At 48.5% G+C, this 25,753-nt stretch overlaps 1 protein-coding gene across 1 annotated transcript in view; it reads right to left on the reverse strand.

Annotated features, from left to right (window-relative positions):
• Positions 1 to 25,753, reverse strand: part of TNS3 (tensin 3) — a 176,091-nt gene that overhangs the window by 62,489 nt on the left and 87,849 nt on the right. Inside the window, exons 13-15 of the mRNA XM_080940492.1 lie at positions 24,124 to 24,253; positions 23,801 to 23,866; positions 22,895 to 22,999 (exon numbers count right to left, since the gene is read on the reverse strand). Coding sequence (XP_080796618.1) covers positions 22,895 to 22,999; positions 23,801 to 23,866; positions 24,124 to 24,253 — 301 coding nt within the window. The remainder of the gene's footprint in view (positions 1 to 22,894; positions 23,000 to 23,800; positions 23,867 to 24,123; positions 24,254 to 25,753) is intronic.

The raw sequence follows: 25,753 nt of genomic DNA on the forward strand, positions 1-25,753 counted from the left end.
TGGGAGGGGGGAAAGATGTTTGGGTATTTTTCATTCTTTGAGTCATTAATGTCATTATTTTGAATGTGGAACCCAGGTCAGTTCATGTGAATCCCCCAAAATCAACAGCTTATCTACTTCCACCATGTACACCTAACATTTTCTGAACACATAGGGTACTGTCATTAGGTTCACTATGTCTCTGATGAACCTGCTGTCCCATGAGTACTCTGGGATGTGCTAAAATCTAAATATGCAGCTCAATAGGAAGGAAAAGCAAAGATAATGGGAGGAGCTTGGGGCCAATGCATAGAGCACAAGATCACCGGGTGACACAGGTACCTGAAAACTGTCAGATGTTGGATCCCTTGGGGCTGACACACATGCACTACACAGAATGTCACGTAAACAATGTGGGCAGGGACAGCTGAACTCCCTGCTGCTGTTATTAATTAGAGCCCAGGCGGCTGTACACGGACGTTCCCAAGTCACAATCTGCTGACTGGCAGTTGTAATGGCCCTGGCCACACAAGCATACCACAGCAAGAGCTTCCTAAAATAAGCCGGAGTTCAGAGTCAGCACATCTGCCCTGCAAGCCTCCCCCATCTTCCCGAACTTTCTGTGCTGTGCAATCTGAGGCATTCCACAGCAGGGGAGCGGCTGATGGCTGAAAAGCCGAGCTGCTTGGGCGCCTAGAATCCAAGGTTTGAGCCACGATCCACCTCTCTGGTAGCTGGTGAGCTCACTCATGCAGCAGTTCAGGAGAGGCTAGCCCTGAGTGCATGCCCCTCAGAACAGCTGGATACTTGGTCCCACTCAGCAGTGGCTCCCTGATATTGGGATGGGCTGACACATTAGGAGAGGGACTAAGAGGTAAGGGGTTGCTGTATCAAGTGCCCATTGCTGAGAACACAGCTCCAAGGACGCGCTCAGCCGGGGCTCCAGTTCTCAGTTTAACTGCACCGCAGGGCAGGCAGGCAGAGAACAGGGGACAAGCGTGGAGAACACTGACATGCAGTGTAGCCCAGAGAAGCCCAACCACATTCTCAAGCAGAACTTGGGGGGAGGGGATCGTATGCACGAGCTGTAGAGAGAGCAAGTCTTCGGCGCAAAGGCGAGCGGCGACATGCACGTACACTGGACTCAAGTGTGCAGTTATGGACCTTTGTGTTGTTATTGCTTGTTTAAGGAGATCAGAGGCTCTGGGAGAGTAAATAACTTAAGATTAAGCAGCTGTCAGGAGTGGGAGGCACGGAGAATCCAGGCTCTGGGGCCTGGGTGCACCTGCAGCTCTACATCACCTACCTGCACAGACAAGGCCAAGCGCACATACTTAAGTTTCATTGGTGGCCCTGAGAAGAATTATACAGCAAGTGACAGTGAGCCAGGATGTAGACCCAGAGAGACCGAAAGCATGTCCTACGTCCAGCTCTGTTATAAATGCAGAAGGGAATGCCTGGGAAGATGATCCTAAATCACTTGTGAGAGTCACCTTTACAGAGAAAAACAGAGCAAGTGTGTCAGGATCACTGAGGCTGTATAAAGGCCCTGAGAGCAGAGCAGCACCAGCCCATCCTCCACCCCAGGCTCTCCCACCCAGGGAGATGAAAGTGATTCTGTGTGGAGGCTGGACTGAGGACTAACAGCAGCACACACTAGCATCTTTCTAGGCCCCATGGAAACAAGTCTACCTGGCACTGGGATGCTCTGCTGCAGGAAACTCAACTACTGAAGAGCCAGCACCTCTTCCTGTTCATGGGAAGGATGCTCATCAGAACTGTCTGCTCCAGAAGAGTTACAGATATGCTCCTACACACACCACATACACATGACCCCTACTCACATATGCCTCCCACACCCACCCACCCACACACAGATATTCCACCCCCACCCCAAACCCCACCAGCACACGCGCACACACACACACACACACACACACACACACACACACACACACACACACACACACACGGCAGAGTGCCAGATGGCTGCCATCCCAGATCTCAGCACAAGGCAGGTAGCCAGAGCACAGATCCTTGGGACACACAGCTCAGGGCAGGGAGTCTGCTTGTTTCGAGGTCTGAACGCTTGCTGCTAAGACAGTTATTTCCAGCTTTCAGATCTGAAGTATGAGTCCTCCACAAATCTTAATTAAATGATACCGTGGCTTAAAAAGAAAAGGAAATGCAAGAATAAGATGTAAAACTATTCTCCTAATTTTCCAATTTAAAGCTGGAAAGTGCCAGTGTGCTAGGAACCAAATTCCAAAGCACTGAAAGCCTAAGCTGACGTCTCCTGCTAGAAGCTGTGGAAGAGGCCAGGAAGGCTGAGGAAGCTGCCTAAGGCAACAGCTGCTCAGCTGTACCTGCAGGCCCACAGGGAGGAGAACAGGGAGCTCTGGTCCTCCCTGGGTCCACCCTGTTTTCTGTCAAATGGTCACCACTTAGCCAGAGAGACAAGAATCTCAGCTCTGGATACACTAGGGCCTGAGTTTCTCTTTCCTCCTAGAAGACCAGATTCCCACTCTGCCATTTCTCCGTGAAACATTCAGTCCTCTGACTCTTGAACGGCTCCTGGCCCTTCACTCAGAGAAGGAAATAATCACTCCCAGATTCCAGAGGACTCACTAGAAGGAGAAAGCACACACTAGAGGCACTCAGTCTGTCAAGCTCCAAGGACACCCATGACTGATAATAAAAAGTTCTTTCCACAACGAAGAATGCCCAACAACTCCCACAGATTCATTTCCTCAGCGGTCACCCCACAACTCTCAGACTGCTACAGAGGGTGTCTGTAAAAGGGCCTTTGCACTCAGCACCCCTGCCCCTCCTCCCAGCTTCCCCTGCCTCATCAAGCCCTTCCTGGCTGGGTTTTTGTCTTGTGTCTTGCACAGCACTTACTCTACGCTGATCAGATCTGAGGCAGGGGTTTCCTCTGCTTAGCAAAGGTACTCTGGCTAAGAGAACAGCCCTGGCACCCAGCGCACATTATATAATAGAGACACTGCCTGTTCCAAGCTTCTCGTCACATGACAAACCTTAGGTCACACAAGCAGCCAATAAGGGTCCAAAAGCAGATGGGCCCAGCAGCCTTGGGCCACCTATAGCCCAGCTTCCCTGGGATAGCCCAGCTTCCCATACTCTCAGCATACTAGGTGTGACGGTCCGTGCAAGGTGGGGACAGGGCTAGTAGTCATTCCTCACTCTCATGGTTGGGCCTTCATAGAACAAGGAGCAAATGTAGAAAAGTATCCAGAGTCAACCAACCTCAGGACTGCAAAATGCTAAAGAAAACCCAAATCCCTAAAGGTTAATTCTGTGTACCCACTGTGTAAGAGGCAGTAGCCAGAGGTGTGAGGGATGTGTGGCCAGCCATGCCAGTGTGCTCTAAATCAGACCAAAAAAGGATAAAGACAGCAAGGAGCTCAGCAGAAGCAGAGTAAACAGTGGCGTGGCATCGCCAGTCTCACGTCCTCTAGCCCCCTCCGAGGTGAACATTCCTTGCAGAGACCCGAGCTCTGAGCACCAAGGGTTGGGGACCAGTCCTTCTTCATGTACATCTGTGTCTAGGGTTGCTAAGCTAGATGAGGAGCAAAGGCCATCCCATATGGATGCTGGTGTGTCTAACACCAGAATTGTTAAGACCCCAAGAGCATCCTGACTCCAGAAGAAACTTAAGCATGAGCACCGGCCAGCAGCACTGCAACCAACCAACCCTAATAGGAGCTTAGTAGGACCTCACTGTTGGAGGCCCCTAGGGACCTGACCCTAGAACCCTAGTAGACCTTCATAGACACAGGAAGCTGTCCGCCATTCTCTAAGGCAGAGAGCTCCTTACACTGTGGTTCTGATTTGGAAATGTGTTGCAGAAACTCATGTTCTTCATCCAGATGCGCGCACACCCCAAAATGATCCTGTCAAACGAACTCCTATCTAGGTTCTGGGGCCCGGGCGGTGCGGTATCTTGTTTGTGTTCTCATGAGCGACTCCCACCCTGGTTGCTACATAGTGTGCAACCTAAGCCCGCCCGTTGCCTCCTTTCTCCATCCTTCATTGTTTGGTGCCCATGAATCCCCAAAGCCCTCACTGAAAACGGCGTAGCATTTGTGTAAACTCCACATACATCTGCCCATGTGCTTTAAGGCATCTCCATGCAGAACCTGTGAGAATGGTGATTATAGTGCCAACTCTTGATTACTTAGTTGCCTCTGTAGATGTGGAATCTGAAACTACAAGGACAACTGCTTAAATGGCAGGTTTCTAACATGTCCTGTGGTTCAAAGGACAAACACATGGAAGGAGTCTGAAGCCAGCCTCATTCTGAAGATGGGAGAACAAGTTCCCAGAGCCAAAGAAGGACCTGGGAACCCCAGCTTTCTATACACAGGGAAAGAAGCACACCACATCTCACATCCAAGGTAACTCTTCCATCATGTGTTCCCATTCCCTATGCATTGTCACCAGGCCCTGTTAGCATGAAAAGGCCCCTTGAGAAGCAGCTTGTATGCTGACTGGTCATGACATTCCCATAGCCAGGGTTGGTTATCACACACTGTACACTGCAGAATGACTTATGCTAAACAATACTTGAGAGGTAACAGATTGAGAGAGAACCAGAGGCAACAAGGTACAGATGGAACATTCACATCTCCTTGAGGACCATGAAATAGATGTTCCAGAATCTCCACATGGAAGAGAGCTCTCCTCCCCTATCGCCCTGCCTCTCACACGCCTTGTGTTCCTCCCTTGCCTTCTCCCTCTTCCCTCCCTTCCCTCTCTATCCCCTTCCCTATCCTCTTCCCTCCTTGCAGTCTTACAGCTTGAATTCAAGGCCTTATGCATATTGTACAAGAATTCCACCAAAGACCTATCCCCATATCTTCTCCCTGTTTGAAACAGGATCTCACCCAATTGCTGAAATTTGCCTTAAACTTAACCTGTCACTTAGGCAGCTGATGAATTTGCAAACTTACTGCCCAGCATCCCAAAGAGCAGGGACGACAGGCCTGAGCCACCCTGCTTTCCTCCAACCCTACTGGGGGAAATGTGGCTTTCCCAGAACCAGGGAGAGGCATCCACAAAATATTTCAAATGGAAAAGACCACCAATATTAGCAACAACAACCAGCAAAGGGGATGGAGAGATAAAACAGCAGTTGAGAACACAGAGAGCCGAGTTCAGCACCTAGCACCCACACGGTAAGCAGCCAAGACTGACTATAACTCCAGCTCCAAGGGATCTGGATGCATGGCTTGTGCAGGCAGCTGCGCTCATACGCACAGACCCTCATGTAGGCATGAACGTCCACACACAGTGAAAATGAGAATATCCCTTCCCTTCCTGGCTGAAGACAATAGAAGGTATATACCTGTGCTCACACATGTGTGCAGACTGAGCTGAGGAGAGAGAGGATGGCTACAAACTTCAGGTTTAAGGCCAAGTACACACATGAAGCTGCCCACCGGCCCTGCCTCTGGTAGAAAGCAACTGACACCAAGGAAGCATAAGTCTCACATGTCTAAGAAGTTGCTGGGGGTCTTTAGTTCCTTTAGGCCCTAATTTTATGAATCCCATGTTGTTTTGTGACAGATTTGCTCATGCTCAAGAAGCGACTCTTTGTTTCAAAAGAGGTAGCAGTGTCCTCCTAAGTCTTCCAAAGGAAAAACAAATCTCATCCTGATCCCAAGACCACCCCTCCTACCTACCTCTCTCTCTCTCTCTCTCTCTCTCTCTCTCTCTCTCTCTCTCTCTCTCTCTCTGTGTGTGTGTGTGTGTGTGTGTGTGTGTGTGTGTGTGTGCACAGAGAAAATATACACTCCTGAGACTGTTCTCACTGAACCAGGGACTGAAGAAATTTTCACAACCCGACAAGAGATGCCATGATCCTGTGCCACCACTCCGTCCTGTAACTCAACTGAAGGATACATTGCTGTCCCTGTGACCCCAGAGACAATGGCTTGATTGGCAAACATCCGCTAACCCGAGAAGGAAAACCCAAATTACAGATGGAAAGAGAAGCGAAGGGCAGCTGAACCGATGCCGGACAGTTTTAAGAGGCCAACGTGGGGGCCGAAGAGACGGCCCGGTGATCAAGGGCAGAATGACCCACAAGGTAGCTCACACCCTCTGGAACTCCAGTTCCGGGACATCCTACACCTTCTGACGGCCTCCCGGGTTACCAGGTGCACTTCCATATTGTACACACAGATGCACAAAGGTAAAGAAACAAAAACACAACAAAAAATGTACATGAAAGGAAAGGAGAGAGGAAGGAAGACGAGGGGAGGGAAAATCTCAATACAGCATCCGAAGTGAGGACCACTGTCTACTTGCAGAGTCAAGTCTCTTGGTTCCTTCAGATTGCATTCCATTCCCAGCCAAACACAAAGTCAGCAGTTTAGTTTCGGAAAGGAATGTTCTCTCCAGCTTCCACAGATAAAGTACCCAAGCTACATACTCTACGTTCATTCTCCTGCAAGCTCAGCCCCTGGAGACCATTTAGAGTGCTGGGCTTCCCTCCCTGACGCTTGACACGTCTAATCATGCCACGTCGAAACTCGAGTGTTTTCCATGCACTTGTCCTGATGGTCAGCTTAGCGTCTAGCTTCCTAAACCTGAAGCTGTAGGTATGTTTCTGTTCTTTCGGTTAACAGGCCTGAGGTCTTGGTTGGCACTGCAGTTAGGAGCCCTTCCTGGATCCTAAAGGAACAGGCAGGTTCTCTGAAGTGGCTATACCCAATCACATCTCCTTCAAGTTGCCCTAAAGTGACTCACTCAAGGTCACTCAGGCAGTGAGATAAGTGGAGGCTGCCACAGGGTCCCATCACATAACCCAAGAGGAAAGGCTGAAGGAGGAAGAAGAGACTGCCCTTAAGGACAAATGGCCACCAGCAGCCTCCTGGATAGGTCTCTGAAGACGATATCGAGGTGAACACAGCCAGGCTCAAAGGCTGCAATCGTGGGGCTCCAGGAGGCTAACACCTTGGAGAGGCAAGGCCAGGATATCGGTCAGAGCAGCAAGGAGAGAGGGCAGGGTGCAAAGGGGTGTGGGGGTGTTCTGGCCCATGAATAGTTCCATCTTCACTGGTATTAGCGCTGCTGTAGAATGCTCCTTATACAAACAAATGTTCAACAGCTTCCTTCCATTATAACCACCATGGGGAGAGTCAGACAGAAGCCAGGCTCGGGGCAATAGGCCCCATCCTTCTCTGTTGTCCCCTCCTGTTAAGTCCCATCTCTCCTCTTCTCTTTTGCTTCCCCCATAAAAGAGTAAGATGCCATTTCTGGGGTAGCCAGCATGGCCCCTGCACCTCCCTGTGGCACAGAGCATCTTTGTGGGTTTTCACTAGAGAAACTTATGTGTGTCCTTCCTCCCTGCTTCATGTCCTATAATCAGTCATTCTGACTGGCCACAGCTTTGTGACCTCGGGTCAATCTCTGTGGCTCATTTTCCTTGTAAGTAAGCCTAGTAGAATACTGCCTCCTATGAGACTGGTAACCAGCCCCACAAGGAGTCCAGGTCATGGTACTGAGAGAGAGTCCCCAGCTGACTTCCCTGGGCAAGGCCAAGCTGACCCAATGGACCTGACCCTAACCATGTGTCACCTAACCTCTTCTGAAAATGCTACACCACTCTTCTTGACTGAGTCAGCTGACACCTGAGCTACAGCACGTACAATAAATGAACCCGCGAGTCTCTCAGGAGACAGCGTGGCTGATGGACTCAGCAAGGTGGGTAGCACTGGCAAGTCTGGTAGTGATGGGGGGCCAGAATGCCATGCCATCTCTGGACACGGGAGAGCCCAACACCAAGCCAGGTGGCCTAAAATCAAGGCTGTCCCAGAGCACAAAGCAGGGATGAGTGTTGGCCTGTCCCCAAAGCACCTGTTTTCTTGGGGTCGAATGCGGGCTCAGATACTTGAAGTCCCACCTTCCCCCATCAGGACAGATTCCCTGGTGTCACCTTGCTAATCACCTTGCTAAGCAAAAGCAGGAACAGTTTCCAGAAGTCGCTTTCTTCTTTCCATGTGGGCATTTATAACAAGAGTACTAATAGGCTCTCGTTAAAACAAGCTTGGCTTTTAGTTTGTTGGGCCAGGGCTCCGCCTCAGTGCTAATTAAATATCTCCTGCTTTGTAGTGAGTCGTCTTCTAACACATAGTAGTATGTCTATGTGTGTGTGTTTTAAAAATATCACCTGTAATCTACAGCAGACATAGAGGTTTTGGTAGGAAGAAATCGGCCCCTTTTCTCCTTTTAAATCAATCAAGAAGAAAATAAACTACCACTCTCCACGGAGCTTTCGAAATAACTCGCAGGTACTTCTTCACTCTCACTTCCTGAACCCCTAAACACAAACCAACCCTCTCAATGGCAAGGCGAGGAAGCCAGGGGCAGGGAAGACAGCTACGGTGTCAGCAACAGAGCAACAAGACTCCCACCAGCAGCAACTGTCCTGGGCACACGGGAGAAAATCAGAGAAGCTCTGCAATCTTGGACAAATGTAAACCAGGAAAGAAAGGACTGAGAGTGAAAGCAGGAAGAATTTCCATATGGACGCACCAGGTCAGCAGCGTGTCAACCTTCTGGAAAGAAGCTATGCCCCACACCCTGCCTCCTCCAAGAGCAACTGGAGTGCCTGGAATCTAAGGCACCCAAGGCAGCAGAATATGGCAATAAAGGAAAGTCTGTGACAGCGGGTGCGCACCCCTAAACCCTCGAATGTTGGCCGCAAGGTCACAGTGCCCATTCTGGCGCCTTCTGACCCAGCTCCCCGAATACATTTTAAACAGGAAACAGATTCAGGCCAAGAACATAAGATAAAAAACAGGAGCCTCAGGACAGTCCACCTGGGCAAATGAGCTACAGAGCCGCTGGAAGAGTTGAGCATACAGGATCCTTTCCACCTCAAGCTGCCCTGAGCATTTCCCTCAAGGAAGCAGGTATGCCAGATTCCTCTAGTCTGCAAGCATTCCCAGAGCAGCCCTGCTGGACATGTCAAGCAAGGATGTCACATCTTCTCCACATTCCACGGTACAATGTCTGAGGCTCTGGCCAGCATCATCCCTCACCCCAAGAGGAACCTGGCAAGTCTCAGTGAACAAACCTTACAAAAGCCACACGGAGACATTCGAAAGCACCAGCGGCTCGCTTGCTCGCTGCTTACCTTCCTTCTAAACCCTTGGCCACTCCTTCAGGACAAGAGAGTCTGGCCAGTTCTAGGAAAGAGTCTTCAGCACATCCTGGTGCCGCCTCCTTCCCCCAGCACCTTGCCTCCCACTCCAGCTTAGCACAGAAGGTAAGAATCTCCTTGGCTGCGGGGACTTTGATTTGGCCCAAGAGGGCCTAAGCAATGTAAACATGAGGGCGGGGTTTGATGCAATCAGGTTCAGTGAAATCTGAACCCTTCAGGCTGAGAGGCGGGCCCAAAGGCCTCCAGTGGCCAGCACCCATGCCTTTTACAAGCCAGCTTTATCCTTTATTTGCTTACTTTAAAAGATCCAGAAAACCTCTGTGGGGCACCCCCCTTATTGGAGTTGCTCGTCTTCCATACTCTTGTGGCACCGAGGGTAGTGCCAGTATTAACCTTTGTGATTTCTATAGGTGATCCTTTTTCATCTTGGGCCTCATCATATTCAACTTAGGTGGCCTTCATTCAGCCAATGCCCTCTCTCCCCCTGCTGAAATCAGTCCCGGCAGAACCACGTGCCTCCATTCTAAGCAGAAAGAACAAAGATTATCGGAACCTCTCTGATTCCATGAGGTTCCCACAGCACAGTATGAACCCTTACAAATGCCTCTAGTCATTCAGCAAGGAAGAGAAACAAGCCTGGGCTGGGCGTACAGGCAGAGGGCAAGATTATCTTCAATAAATCACCCGAGACCTCAACAGAAGCGTACACAGCTTACAAGATCACAGATAAACCCCATTCACCCTCGGGAGAAAGGATCTCCTCCACGAGAGGACATAATGCACTTCTTGTGCAAGAAGTTCTACTAAAGATGGCATTCAGGAGAGGGTATTGAGTAACACCCCTTCCCACCAAGGGAAGCAAGATCACTGCTCTCATTCCACAAGCGAGGACACTGCAGTAAAGGCGGGGATTTACTAATCATAACCTGGTTTCCCATCAAAGAATCCACATCGAAAGAAGAACAAAAAAGATCATGAGATGCTTGAACAACCTAGCTCAGGAGCTAAAATGAATGTCCATGTCCCTTTAGAGCACCCTCCTTGGGTCCGAACTAACTATGTCCAGCCATTGCTGTGTTTTCTGAGGTACAAGAACCTTGAACATAGATTTTTCATCCCAAACCTGTGAAGGAAAAACAGCAGCTAGAGCAGAAACCACAAAGAAAACAAGAAATCCTTTATACCCACAAGTGGTCTCTTTTCCCCATTTCTTACAGTGAGGCGGAGGTTACTTAGAGCTCAGGTTTGTCCTCTATCTTTAGTAACTGAGGGTGGAGGCGACAACATTATAAATGACCTGCCCCAAGTCTTCAACCAGCATCTACTTGGCCTCCAGTCCTACTTTTCTGCTGCTGGGGCCACTAGGCAGGTATGCCAAAGTCCTCTCAGTTTCCACAGACTCGCCAGCAGTGGGTTTTGATTACATGGGACCTGCTTAAGCTGTTAGCATTGATGCTTCATGAAACAACGTGGTCCTTTGAAATTTTGCTGAAGTCGGGCCAGAAGGCAGCTCTGTAGCCCTGGGGGCTTTGAAAGGCACCAAACCTTTAACCTTGGGAGGTTTCGATCCTGTGCATGAAATCATATATCTCTTGAGGGGAAGGCTGGCATGGGCTTCTCATGTGTCTCTGAAAAAATGGTTGGCCAAGTGGGCAGGAGACCTGAAAAAAAGGTTTAGTGTGATTCCTGTGTGGGAATCCAGAAAGGAACAAGACACGCCACGAGGATAGTAAAAGAGTAACTGATAGTATCAAAGGTGGAACAATATCCTAATGGCATCGTATACAAAAGAACGGTCACACCCACATTATCCATAACTGTATAGGGGTAGTGCTGACCCCAGTGCATATGAGCTGATGGCTAGTGTGAGCTCTAATGAAATGTCAGCCGTGAGGAGGAATGAAATACATAGAGATGAACCCTGAAAACTTGAGACAAGCGGAGTGAGTCACAGAAGACTGAATAGCTCCACTGTGTGAAATGCCAAGAATGAAGCAATCCAGAGAAAGAACGAATGGTTTTTCCAGAGACCAGAGAGAGCAGGATCAGAAATGACCGTTAAAATAGAAGGTTCCATTTGAGGATGATAGGAACATTCTAGACCTAGATGACAGGGAATTATCTCCTGGCGGAACGTTCCAACCCTCCAGGCAGAACTACTGAGTTCTCCAGCATTTTCATCTCTCTTGGTCCACTCCTCTCACCCCCAGTTTTTGCTTCCTTCACCTTTGGTCCTCTCTAGACTGCTCAGCCTGAGTTGGCATCCCTGTAGCCCACAACACTGAGCCCTGAGGTCTCACTACAATGTCCTTCCACCCACTGGCCTGACCCTGGCCTCCATGGAGCCCTCCTAGGCAGCTCTACCCCCAAGTCCTTGCCTCTCTCCAACTGCCCCAAACCATGATTTATCCATCACACTTCATTTATCTCCAGAAGCCTATATATTCCTCAGGGTGCCCTGCTCTCCTGGTCCTGTGCCCATATCCACGGTCAGCTTTGACTTCAGCTCACCTATCCCAGGCATCTCCACGGCTTCTCCTGAGACGTCCATCCGACTGGTTCCCTGGCTCTGACTCTCTAGACCTCAGCTTGATTGGAACATCCCAGGTGATATAATCTTCACGCTTTACTAAATTGAAAACCTTGAGTGCCACCAGCATGATGGCCCGTGTCTCCTCCCCACACAGCCGAGGGGGTTGACAGCTCCCGTTCTTCTCCACAAACACCACCATGTGCACTTCTACGTCCACCAGGTGCTTCCCTCAGTTCAGTGGAGAGAGAGCCAGTTAAGACTTAAGTCCAGCACCGCACTCATACCACGGGTAGCATGAACCCCTGGCACGGCTATGTCCCTCAGCTTGTGTTCATACCTCCAAGATCACAGGAGGCTCTGCACTGAGGGTTCACAGCATCACTGCAAACGACGCTCACTCTCAGCACCCTGCCACTGTCACTGGCGATTATCACTAAGCCTTCCTGACCCCAAGGCTCCCACGCACTTGTCAGCTGCTCCCAGAAGAAAACATTCCCTTCCTTAGTGCGTCAAAAAAAGGCTACAGTATAGGAGCTCATTCCCAGTCCTCTACTTTATACCAGCTAGCAGGCCTCAAGTTCCCTGCCCTGGATACACATGTGCATGCTTATGTGCATGCATATGTACATATCCATGCATGTGCGCACACACAGAGTTCCTTCAATTTCCTGCCTCCACCGGTGTGTGGTCCAGGGTGTATCAAGGACCAGAGCATCCCAACCATTAAAACCAGACCTCTGTTCCAGGACGTACCACTAAGTAATTTGACCCTTGGAAATCTGGTCAGGATTAAATGTACTATCCACTCAGTAACAGTGAGTTCTGATAGTGACAGTCAGCAGTCCTTACAGTCTTTCCTTCTGCATGGGCCACGAGCATCTCCTCCAGTTCTGTCTACAACTCCTAGCACTAAAATACTAGCAAGGAGAGATGTGTCCAAAGCCCATACGAGCCTTCCCCGAGTGCACACATGCTGCACTTGATCAGTTTCCCCCAGAACTCTGCTTTTGCTCCCCACGCCTGTGCTATGGAGGTAAAAGGAGCTGCTGCACGGCTTTATGTGCAACAACGGTGAATGGGAGAATCCAGTGCTGAGAGGATGCTTTCCTCATAGCCCCTGTTCTCACTCCTCATCAATGGGCAGCTCCCTTCCCTTTTCCATTCTTCCTGATCCCACACAACATCCCAGCAGTGGCCTGCAAGCAACAGATCCTGCCCCTAGCCCCTAGGCAAAGTGTAGGGGTGACACCAATGGCTACTGAAAGGTTAGCCTGAACTGAGAGCAAGTACCACCACTGAGCTAACCACTTGGTGCAATTTCAGAGAACAGCTTCCAGGTAAAACACTGCTCAGTGGCAGAAGTGAACATTGCTGAGTTCTCAAACTCTGATTTTCTAAGAATGTCACCATCATGAATCCTGCATTATTTCTGTTTTTCATAATAAAGTTATCAAAGAGCCCAGTATCACCTGCCCTTGCTAACAAAACATTACTGTGTATAACAAAAAGAACAAAACAAAACAAACAAAAAAACAGGCTCATTTTCGCTCTTGGGATATGGAAATGCCCATTCTATCTGGGACATTTCACATCCCTGCAACAGCCAAGTGTGGGCAAGACAAGAAAAAGAGACTTTTCAAGGCTCCCTCCCCTGTTTCTAGGACCTGCTTTGAGCCACCAGGACCAACAGCCTTTTCTGCACTCCTGCTTGCACCCCCCACCCCCTTTAAGGCCTATAACCTCAGCCTCAGTACCACCACCCCGGTTCCCTCACCTCTCTTTTCTGACCGGTACATCAATCAGTTCTTTCTAACTTGCTCTGAACATTCTTGGTTCACACACCAAAGGAACCCTACATGTCTCCTGCTCTGGCTCATAGGCCTCCACACTGGCTCTCCTTTAAAGCAAAAGAGACTCGACCAGGTCATCAGTGTGTATCCAAGGGGGTTTCAGAACTCTGCTCTGAGAAGCACTCTCCACACCGTCCAACTCCTGTGGGAGAAAGAGGCACTGTGTATAAACAGACCTCTTATTCACAACAAGGTAGCCAAAGCTGTTTCTATTCACAGTGTAAACCAAGCAGGTCTGAGGTCCCTTTTACAGAACATCAAATGTGGCCATTACTATAACCTCGAATTTCCGATAGCTAACTGGCTTTAAAAAAAAGGCTTAAAGTCCAGACTGAATCTAGTTCAAGTACAGAGCACACACCCTGCCCTGACCTTTCCCTCTACCCTCACACCCCGCCCTTCACAGGAACTATAAGACTCAAACTATTTTTATTCTGTCTCCTGAAATCTACAAGGGTAAGGCAAGGCTGCTGAAATGCTGCAGTGTGTATTTAATATCACAATTCTTGTATGTGGACCTTAAAAAAATAATCTCAACTCTGAGATAGCAGAAAAAGGTACACAGGGCAGTGGTTTCCAACTGCCAAAGACTGAGCTCAACCTTCAAATAAAGTTCTACATGAGAACCCAAGATGGACACTATAAAGAGATAAAGGTGGGGCCACAGGCTGGGGGAGGGCTTGCGTAGGAGACTGGGTGGAGAAGGATGCCTCCTGAAGTACCAACATCTGCAGAACTAAGGTCAGAAAACTACTGACCCTGGAGATGTCACTGATCCAAAACAACTCCACCATAATCAGCAGGAGACACTTCTTAAGGACTCAGCAGGTTGGTAGAGTCTCCCAGTCCAGAGCTTCAGGGCGCAGGGAGCTGGCCATACAGCTGTGATAAGCAAGACAGGGTGAGGGATGCTTGGCTACACGGAGGACCTGCCTGAAAAGACTGTTCTAGATGAACCTCATTTTCTATTTACAAGCTCCTTCCTTTGCCCTTAAAATGCATTCACAGACATATTTTCTCTCCGGAGACTCCTTAATTTGTAGCATTTTCGAGAGGGAAGAGTGTGTAGCACACAGGCGACAGGGGCTTTCTTAGTATATTTTAAATCTCTTGGTATATTTTACACCTGCAGTCCTTTCTTGGTATATTCTAAGTCTCCAAGAGAAGAGAGAGCCCTGCCGAGAACGCTGTCCTGCCCAAATCTTTCAGCCAAATGTGAGAGGGAGGGGTAGATGCTCCAGGGAACACAGGAGGTAATACACAAGAGGAACAGCCACTGGCTTTCCTCTAATCAAAGCTTCCTGTCTCTGATGTTTTACATCCCATCGAGCAAGCTTTCCTGGACTCATCAGAAATGAGAAACACAATCTCGGGCTTTGTAGGAATAAAGTTGCAGTCTCACATAGCATTAAAAGGAATGGTGTTCCCATGAACAGCATAGATGAGAGCCAGGCAGGTATGCCTGGGACATCACTGTGCAGCCATTTATACATTATGGCAGGAAACCGTGGGAAGGCGCATGAGAGCAGCAAACTCACAACAGCAGGGTTTCCATGCAAGACTTGTGAAGTGAGAGAAGGAGCCGTGTTGAGGAAGCCAGGCTCTGGCTCGCACCGTAGGGGAGAAGAATGGCAAAGCAAGAACTAAGCTGCTAGTCCCACAGGTGACACTGGAGTGCAAAGGTCCCCAACCCTGGGGATGGAATACGAGGCTAAGGCTGAGTCACTGTGTGTGTTAGCTAAAAGGGTGAGGTCATCAGAGAAAGCTGGAGATGCAGCCTGTGACTGCGATCCGTGAGAGTGGTGACATGTGACAGCTGGCCTACAAACATGGAAACTGTAGTGGTAGAGATGGGCCATCCCAGCCTCCATCACCTGCCAAACTCCCACGGCGCCCCCTCTGGCAGGCGAGTGAAGCACCCAAGGGTGTCTCAGGAGATGGTGCTCCTGCTTCCTCCTCCTTTGGAGGGAGAGCAAAGGCTAGTGTATAGGTTGGAGACTAAGGACAAAGGTCAAATCCACTCAAACCTCAGTGCTACCTCGCTGTCCTGGAGCCATCACTTCAATCCTCATAAGGTCATTTAGTTCAACACTACAGGGTGACCTTCATTGTGAGACAGTTTCTCTAGCACCACTCGGGAATTAAAGCAACAGCAGCAACAGCATTAGTAAGAGTATTCTTGATGGGATGGAAGCCAGGGCCTGGCACGTGTGCTTTGGCAGCCTTGACATCACACTTTCATTCCCAACAGGTTCCATCCATTTTCAAAAGTCCATAGTCCATAATTGGAATACGGCTCTGAACACAGAGCAGGGGCCTCTCAGGGTTCTGATAGCTACTGAGAGCCATTACTGGCTGCTCTGTCTCACTACATTAAAATGCCACACAGCCGTCCCATCATGCAGTCAATGAAAGACCTCTGGGGCTTGGGTGACAGCAGTGTGTAGTCTGGATTTATCATCAAGAGGAGGAGCTCTTTAAGAGTAGGACTGGACATAATCTGGGTCATCATCCCTTAACCATAAGGTGTAACATGAAGTGAACAACAACAACAACAACAATAATAATAATAAAATAGTCACTGTGTTAAGCACAAACAAAAATAAAGTTGAGAGGTTTTGAAGGCACAGTCCTCACAGACAACTCTGATTCAAACACAGCAAACTATGAAGTACAAATGGGCACAAGGGCCCTGCCACAGTCCTGGTCAGGATGTGAAATGTCCTCATTTGTTTATGTTTATTTCAATTTAATTCACACTCATACCACTGTCTTGAAGGCTGGGGAGCCTATGGGTGGTGGCGATGGATGGACAGATGGATGGATGGATGGATAGATGGGAGAGAGGGAGGGAGGGAGGGAGAGAGAGAGGGAGGGAGGGAGGATGGATAAATGGATGGATGGATGGATGGATGGATGGATGGATGGATGGATAGATGGATGGGAGAGAGGGAGAGAGGGAGAGAGGGAGGGAGGGACGGAGGGACGGAGGAAGGATGGATGATTGGATGGATGGATGGATGGATGGATGGATGGATGGATGGATGGATGAAAGTAGCTCACTAGAGGTAAGTCTTTGAAGGTTATACCTGCCCTGGTTCCCATCCATACTTTTTTGCTTCTTGCCAGAAGCCACAGAACAAACAGCCTTATGTAAGCTGCGAACACCAATGTTCCCTGCCATAATGGACTGAGGACTCTCTGCAAGTGGGAGATAAAATAAACCTCTGGGGCTTGTCGCTTCTTCTGCTGGGTATTTTACCACAGGGACTGAACACTGACTAAGCCAGCAGCACAATATGGAAAGTTCTTCTGAAGGCTGCCTGCCCTACTCAACTTCAGACTGGAATTGCCCTCACCATTAACCACTGACAAGAGGTCAGAACTGCCCAGTAGAGATGTCCTGCTTTCACTACCCGATGGAGTAACCACTCTCTTTGTTTTATCCCTAATCCCTGCACTCCAAATCCAGTCTATGGCACACCCTCTGTAAAATTGCTATGAATATGATTTTTAGTCAGCCTACATGTCTGTGGGTTCTGGAATCATGGAACCCAGAAACCACAGATCAAAAAGTACTTTTAAAAATTGCATCTAATTTGAACATAAAGGTTGTATGTGTGTGTGTGTGTGTGTGTGTCCCTTTCTCCAAGCAGTAAGAGATTACAACTATCCACACAGTATCTGTACTGTGGTAGGTATTATTTAAAAAAGTGGAATGAGTTAAGCATGTAGATTATATTCAAATATTATCTCGTTTTGAAGAACACAACTTGAGAATCCATGCATTTTGGTGTCTGAGACAGAGTCCTGAAACCAATTCTTGCCAAAAATGAAGAAGACCGCCCATATTGTGCATGCTGATGCGAATGCATATGGAATAAACACGATAAGTTCCCCCACTTCGTTCTATAGAACCAATAAAAATAGAACAAAATCAGAGTAAACACACACATCACCCAGAAGGAAATGGGGTCAGTGGTGATGACACCGTGGGGCCTTGAGTAGGAGATGAGATGGCTTTACAGAGCCATGAACACAGCAATTGAGGGCCTGAGGCCCAACAATAGGAGAGGGGAAGCCAGTCTAGAGACCCATGTAAGAAAACAGCAGAGAAAGGGGGAAAGAGACAGAGCACTAGGGACAGAGACACCAGCAATACACCACTCAGGCTGCTTACTTTCAAGTGCAGAGGTCATGGGATACTAAGAGACCTTTCTTAGACCATCTCCCACCAGCTAAGGAATCCCATCTGCTCTGGTTGATGGGAACAGTCTACCCAATGATGCCCAGCACAAGAGTCACATGGAGAGAGGCAGACAGGGCTCTGTCCTGAATGATCCTGAACACAACACAACTTCCTGACTGAACTAACATGACCAACAGTAAACCCCAGGAGGCTCCCAGGGCCCTCAAAGCCTCCGTCTTTTCACGTTTCTTGGGAAATGCTGCTCCTTTCATCTCTAAGAGGGGCTCATAGGTTCTCATAAAGAAAAAAAAAAATAGCACAGCCAGGCTTATTGAAGGCGGCCACACCTCACTATGAGTTTCTTGGCACCTTGCCACCCCAGGACATTCTTCCCTGTTCTGGGTGATATTAAGTACCCTGGAAAGGCCAGTGGCCCCACAGCTTGCAAGCATAGCAGGCCACTGTCCTGCAGGACTAAGGACCCATGAGGTCAGAAATAACGAAGACTGCATGTACGCTGGAGATGGGACATTTGTGCCCTCTTGCTCACCTTGGGATACATCCAGGGATGGCTTTTTTCTTAGTAGAGAAAGTGGGGCATGAGGCATAAAACAGAGCTTGCCTAACATGAGCCCTGACAGAAGGCAGCCACAGAGGGCTCATTCCAGGGCAGCAGGCCTTTCTAGAGATAAATGTAGCTTAAGTCTGTATTTCAGCTCCATTTTTTAAAGACTAGTAGAAACTATAGGTGGGGGTTGGGGGTAAAAGGGAGCATTGTAATACTCCATTTTTTCAGCTAAAAAAAAAAATGTTTCAAAGGCTGCCAAACCTCCCTTTACTCCTCAAAGCTCCCGACAGCTGTCAGGACTAATGCCGCTTGAGGCTTGGGCCCTGGCAAGAAATGTAGCTGAGACTCTGCTTTCTGCCTGCTGAGGGGTGGCTCTGTCCAAGGACCTAAGCCAGTGATTGCAGACCCCCTGGCAAGAGCCAAGAACTGCCTGGCATTAGACACAGGATTCCTGCCTCCCTGCCAGAGAGGCTAAGGAGGACAACTGGGCTAGGGGAGAGGGGGGACATTGGAAAGGACTCACTTTCCAGGCTTGAGAATGGACCTTTCTACTCTGTGTTGGCGTTGGTCTTGGGGGCAACAGTGGAAACATAAGGCAGTCCCACAGGGTGTCGATGATAGGATCAAATGCATTGCAGTGACCTGTGTAATGCAACAGAACGTGACAAAGCAAGGCCTGGGAGAAACTGCTCACTGACACACACATGCTCGGACAGGTGAGATAAGCAAAACACAACCCAAAACAAAAAACTGAGGCTCTGAAAGTGCACATGAACCACTTATGGACCATTTAGAAACCAGGCCTAAAGTACAGCAATGGTAAGTGCTTTGTCTCCAGGCAGTAACATGGGTGGTACTTTTGTAAAATGATAGTTTGCATTTTTACAAAAAGGTACAGATATATAAAACTCTACTACTTCTTACGCCTCCGTCTGTCTCCCTGACCCAATTTTCTAAGCTTAACTTTTGCAGTGGTGTAGCCGGCTGATAATACGGGTCCAGGGCCTTAGAGTACTGTTTCCTGCAGAGTCCCAGCCCAAGAGAATCTGTGAGATTTGAGAGACAATAATTTTTATAGTCTTTGTCATCCTTTGAGCTGACTGTAGCCAGGTGCTGCTAAAAACCAATGTAGCCAACACACAACGACGCTGTGTACAAATGTAGTCCCTTTGGCCTCAGAACCAAGCTTTGGCTACTCAGAGAACTTGCCACAAGCCAGACTATCAAACTGCCGAGCCCCAGAACATGAAAAAACACAACCTACAATACAAGCTCTCCCACCTGATCATGCTGCCCAGCTTGGGAGGTACAGAGAGAAAAATCACTCCAAGGGGAACTCTTAGAATAAATACATAAAGACGAGATTGTAGATTTATGTTAAGTCGCTATGTGATTGGACAGTGGAGAGGTAGGCGGAGAAAAGGTAGGAAAATGGAAAAGGAAAAGATGGGAAGGAGATCAAGAGGGAGCTGGAGGAAGCAGACCTGCATCCTGTTGGCCGTAATTGGCATTAGGTAGAACTGAATCTTTTTAAGGGATTTTATAGGTCTTTTATCTCTTATAAAAGGGCAGTTTGTATCTTTGTCTATTGGATGTCATCTTACAGTGTAGTGAGTTTGTGAGTTGAGAATTTAATATATAAACCTGTATGAAAAGCTATCAGGCCTTAGAGTAATGTTTGTGATGGGCGGTGGAAGAAAGAAAAAGCTGGGACGGTAATTACCACCCTGCACAGAAGCACCAGCCTGGGAAGGGAATCTAGTGGAGAGTGTAGCTTCCCAACCGAGTGACAGAGTCTGTGCACACGGCTCCATATTAAGCAGCACCCTCAGAGTGAGATCGCGGGGTGATAAAGAGATAAACAAGGTTCCTTTTTAATATTTACGGTAACACGAGATAATTTCTCGTTCAATAAATACTTCACTCATCTATTGTGGTTTGAATGTCTGTGGTCCTCCAAGATCCCAGCTTGAAACCTAACATCCAAAGAGAAGGTATTAGTAGGTGATTAAGCCTAGATGGGAAGCCTGTGTGATGAGAAGAGTCCCTTATAAAGGGACTCCAGGGAGCTCTCTTAACTAGCTGAGAAGACACAGCAGGAAGGCAGCAGTACACAACCAGACCTAAGGACTGACCCACTGACCTGGCATTTCCAGCTCCCATGACTGTGCAAGACATTAAGACATTAAGACATTCTGTTACCACATCTGAACAGATTAAAACAGTAGCAAAATGCTTTCAGCAGCCAGGAGTGTGTGGAATGGCTGTCTTTGGGTCTCCGACTATTATTGTCTCTGGTTGTAACATCACAGAAAAGGGGGCCTGGGTGTAGGAACAGTCTCTGCACACATGTAACACAAAGACTCAGTCCTCTGCCTTGTCCTTTCCTCTCTCTGGCCCTTTGTCTAATGATCTGCTTACCATGAGACAAAAGCAATGCAAGTGAGGTGATAACAGACTGAATGAAGTCCTTGATATCACAAGCTCCAATCACTCCGCCATCTTTGAAACCGGGCCTTTGGACACTGGCTCTTGGGGTATTCCATCTGTAATGTTAAGTGACTTCACTTCCATCATATGAAGAATGCCACAAATCTAACAAGAGTTCTTGACCACATGTTCTTAGTCCTTGATGGTTCCTATTCACAGCCACCGGCTAGCTACTTCATCACATAGATCTCTGGTTCTACTCTAGCCAATGGTTTGTCTGGTCACCATCTCCTCCCGATCCAGGGACCAATGCTATGATTAGTACCCCTATCCTGTTCTCCAAAGTGCCCCTTACTCCTCCTGACTTGAGCCATCTATCCACTCATTCCTGCAGAAGGTGGCCTTTCAGTCTTCTCCAACAGAAGGCTGCAGAAGCATGGCCGGTGAGAAAGAACTGTGTCACATGCCATCATACATCAATAGGACATACATGCCCTCTGGGTTAAGACAATAATAATCCCGTAGGAATAAAATTGGCAGGGGACTCTTAACAATCTTTATGTACAATACGGGTCTTTGAGGCTCAGTGCTTAGTTTTCTGAAAGTATTCAGGTATAATTGTTTTTCTACGCCGGCAATTGAAGGATTAGGCTTCTGTAGATAGAAAGGTTCTCCTTGTCTACACCTGCCTGTTCACCTCCGAATTTCACCTGTGTTTTAATGCTCGGAGCTTTCACACCTCACCCCTGGCGCCACGTCAAATCCAGATGGATTTGAGATCCCAACAGTCCCATCTGTTGAAATCTCACCTGCCCCAACACAGAAAGGCATGTGATTTCTCCAATACAAACAGGGAGACATGGAATTGTTAAATCTAGCCCTGGCCACAGATGCCATCTCCCCATGTCTTTCCAGAATTACATTTAGTGATGGACAAGAAGCTGATATTGGTGTGGAGAATTCCAGGCGTGGCATCTGGATGAATTCCATCAAGATGTAACGAACTTAACAAACATGACTGCAATTTTCTTTCTCGATGCAGGTCTGAGTCTCAGTCAGTAGTTTAAAAATATAACAGAATACGCCAGTGAAGTATCCCAGGAGGGTCTTTGGTGGCCACTTACAGGCTTCGTCAATACATGGCTCTCCAGTTCTGCTCCAGCAGTGGTCTCCTGCACCCTCTCAGGCCCAGTGCCAGGCCACCAAGTACTGAGAGCCACCAAGGCTGCCTACCAGAGTTTGATCCCCAGAATGCTTGTGACAGGAAGAGAAAACCAAGTTCTGCAAGCTGCCCTGACACCCAACACACACACACACACACACACACACACACACACACACACACACACACACACACAAACAATGTGGAATACTGAAGACCTCCCCATAACCATGATAAATATATAAAATGAATTTTTGTTTGTTTGTTTAGGTTTTTCAAAACTGTTTCTCTGTGTAGCCCTGGCTGCCCTGGAACTAACTCTGTAGACCTGGCCTTGAACTCAGAGACCTGCCTGCCTCTGCCTCTCGAGTGCTGGGATTAAAGGTATGTGCCGCCACCTACCAAAAATGTAACATTTTAAAATTTAACACCAGAAAAGATCAAAGACCAAAGAAACTTGGATGCCCACTTTTTAGAAATCAACCCCAAGGGCTTCTCTCGGTGGCCCCAGAAAAATGACTGTCCCTTTATTTTTTATGTGCTTTGTAGCTACCCAGAGAGCCACAGTGTACATTCTACAGGTGATCAGAGAATGGGCGTCTGCCTACAACCCAGATAACAAGCAAACAGACACAGAGCTGGAAGGTCCATGACCCTGGGAATACACATCAAGTAGACACTGCGTGGGTCCGATATAAGCTCCCAGCACACACAGGAAGGAAAAGACGGAAGGCAGACAGCTGCAGCCAAGCATACTTCCAGCGTCAGTCAGGCCTCACCAGCCCTCTATATACTATGGCTCTGCAAAGTCCCTGATCCAAATTCACCAGGCCTGATCCTTTGTGAGCACCTTCAAAACCAACAGTGTCACACACGTGTAGCTTCTGGGCTATGGGGTGCACGATGACCCTCATCTTGAGCTCTGGTGATCTAGCCATGAACGTGCTCGCTCCGCCCCTGGACCTCCCCGTTACAAGCTGCGGTGCTTACCTTCTCCATCCGCGCTCATGTTCTCGTACGAGTCCCATCGAATCAGGGGGTCTGCTGTGTTATAGTCCACGGTCACTCCCTGGTCACTGTACAGCTGTTCAGATCCTAAGGGGGCACAATTGTTACTCAGCAAAGACCAGCATCTCAGAATACCACAGAACAGGATAATACGGGAGCCTTGTGTTTAATGGTTCCTACCCAAATCTGTAATAATTTTCAATGTAATTAAGAATGGAGTCAAAAATGATCAAGTAGCCAGGCATGGTGACACACTGTTACAGTCAATCTCAGTAGTGGGAGGGTTGAGGTGGGATGATCAGGTGTCACAGGCTAGGTTACAACGTAATCATGCACAGAACTGTCATACACAGGCGTCCTGAGGACAAACCGGAACATTTCACTTATAGCAGTAATAGGTTCAGTAATATATTTTCTGAAACACCAACATTTAATATACTGTACTGACAATCCTTTTTAAAACAACTTTTCTTTCCTGAGAAGAAAAGCAAGAGTGTGGCACAACCTCATGGATGTAAGGGAACCCTGAGGGACACCATAAAACACCCCAGCCTGCAAGGGCTCCTTAGCAAAGTCACCTTAGGCAAGTCATTCGACCTTTTGGTCTGTCCCAAGGGAGCATTATTGGTTCAGAGCTGTCTTTGCCTTATTATTCAATATGTTATCTAAAAAACTAATCATTCAGACCAAGCTGAGTAGTAGGGCATGCTTAGAATACACAAGGCCCCAAGCAGCACAATTCGCACACACGCACACATACATGCAGGCACATGGTCGAATTTCCAAGTAAGTGCCAAGATGGGCGGTGTCTGTATAAGCTCAGGGCCCTCCAAACTGACTCCAGCCTGAGCTGGGGCCCAGCTGCCCACCGTCCCTCCAGTTACTTACCCTGAATCTTCTCAGGTGTGGCCGAGAAGACCAATTCAACCTTGCTGTAGTCAGGAAAACGGTCATCTGAAACAAAGAACCACGCCACACCGTTTTCACACCAATCCTGCCCTTGCAGCCCAGCCAGTGCCAGGGCGCTCCCAAAGCTGTGACCGACCACCTCCATGCGCAGTGTCAAGCTTCGCCTGGTTTCTCCCAGCTGTTTGTTCATCCACAGGCCGACTCAAGTTTTGCTTATGTTGGCAGTAACTCTCATCAGCAAGTGGAAAGACAGACAGGGAAGGACACTGCTTCTGACATCCCAAAGGGCTTTAGCCACCCACCTTTGCAGGCGCTGTCCAGCTCTTCCTTCCCAAACAGGAGCCCGTAGCCCTGCACAGCCCCAGTGTGGAACTGCAGGCGGAAAATGACATCACGGGTGGCCGAGCGGAACTTCTTGTGATAGCATTTCACCTAGTTCAGAACGAAAAGAGAAGCAATGGCTCAGGGGCAGAGTTCACTGCTTAGCACAGAACTGTGGATGGTGTGAAGCGCTGTGGCCAGGAGTTCACACTGAAAGTGGACATCTGAAGATACCGAGGATGCAGGGAGTCAGCACACCAATAACGGTGTCCCCATGTCCCCCATGCTACCTCAACAGAAGAAAAATCTCAAAAGACCACGGTCCTCTGTCCTGGGATGGGCCACACCCTTCAGGCTCGGAGTTGTGTTAGAAGACATCTGTGGTCTCTAGTCCAGTTTTCTGACAGCTGACTGTGTTGACATCTCCCTTTTCATCTAAAATCTCCATGTTGCCACCTAACGCCTCTTGGTTTTCACACCATGGAAACACTGGTTATTGCTGTCATCTTGTTTGTTGAGTATAGGCTAAAACGTGAGGGAATAGGGGATAGGGAAATGAAGGAGGGGTTCACAGACAGAGGTCCAGATAGAGACAGGCATTGATGCTGTTCCCTTTCCCAGGTGCCCAGGGTCCCAGAGGTGTGGTTGATGCACAGGTGAGGGCAGGCACAAGATAAGACAAGACCTGTGACTGGATAGTGAGAAAGTAAGGCGGGAGCAGAGTTTGGGAACAGGAGAGAAGCCAAGGAAGAGGCAAGTCCAAGACAGAGGAGGAGTGGGGGAGGAAGATGGCCCATCTCCGTGTGGCTTTGGATAGCCACAGGTAGCTATGAATATCTTAATAGGGATGAATTATTATAGAACAATTTGTCTTATCTAGGTTGGCAGATTATATCCTATCAATTGGCTCTGAGTTAGCGTGGACATTCTGTAAAGTGAGAATTTATTGATATAAATTTGATTGCTAAATTACAAGTTTCTAGAGTTTTGATTTCGTCAGGCTAGTGGGAATTGTGCCGATAACCTCAGGGGCAGTCGCTCAGAATGTGAGCAGAATTCACCACAGAGAGTCGCAGGAGGGTGGCCTCTGCTGAGATGAAAATACCCAACTAATGCCATATCTATGATGCCAGCACTAATGAGGGTTAGCGGGTCGCTTTTTTTTTTTTTTTTTTAAATATTTACTGCTACACAGAGGTGGCATTTGTAAAGGCGTATTAGGATCACCTTTGTGATTTTTAACAGAGGCTGTGACATCCTAGCTCGGGCACAGCTCAAGCCATCCTGGGTGGCTTTGCTGACAAGCAGGGTGCAGGAACTGCAGGAGTGTGGCCAGAAGGAGTGCCTGCTGTCCCTGTCTTACATTGCTACCAACAGCTTCCTACACAGGCCACAGTGGGGAGAACGCATGCGGTGAGAAGGACCTCACTCAGTTGGCTGAGGAAGACCCTCAAGCCAGCAGTGCCTTGCCAGGGTCTCCAGGGGTCCAGGGCAGACTGAGCTGAACTCAGCATTGAGACTACACAGTGCCCACAGTTGGTACACCATGTCATGGGAGACTGTGGTAGGCAGGCTTGCCTGTGTAATACTCTCTGTCAGAGACTCTTCCTG

The sequence above is a fragment of the Micromys minutus genome, assembly GCF_963924665.1.
Source record: "Micromys minutus genome assembly, chromosome: 1".
Taxonomy (NCBI): Eukaryota; Metazoa; Chordata; class Mammalia; order Rodentia; family Muridae; genus Micromys; species Micromys minutus.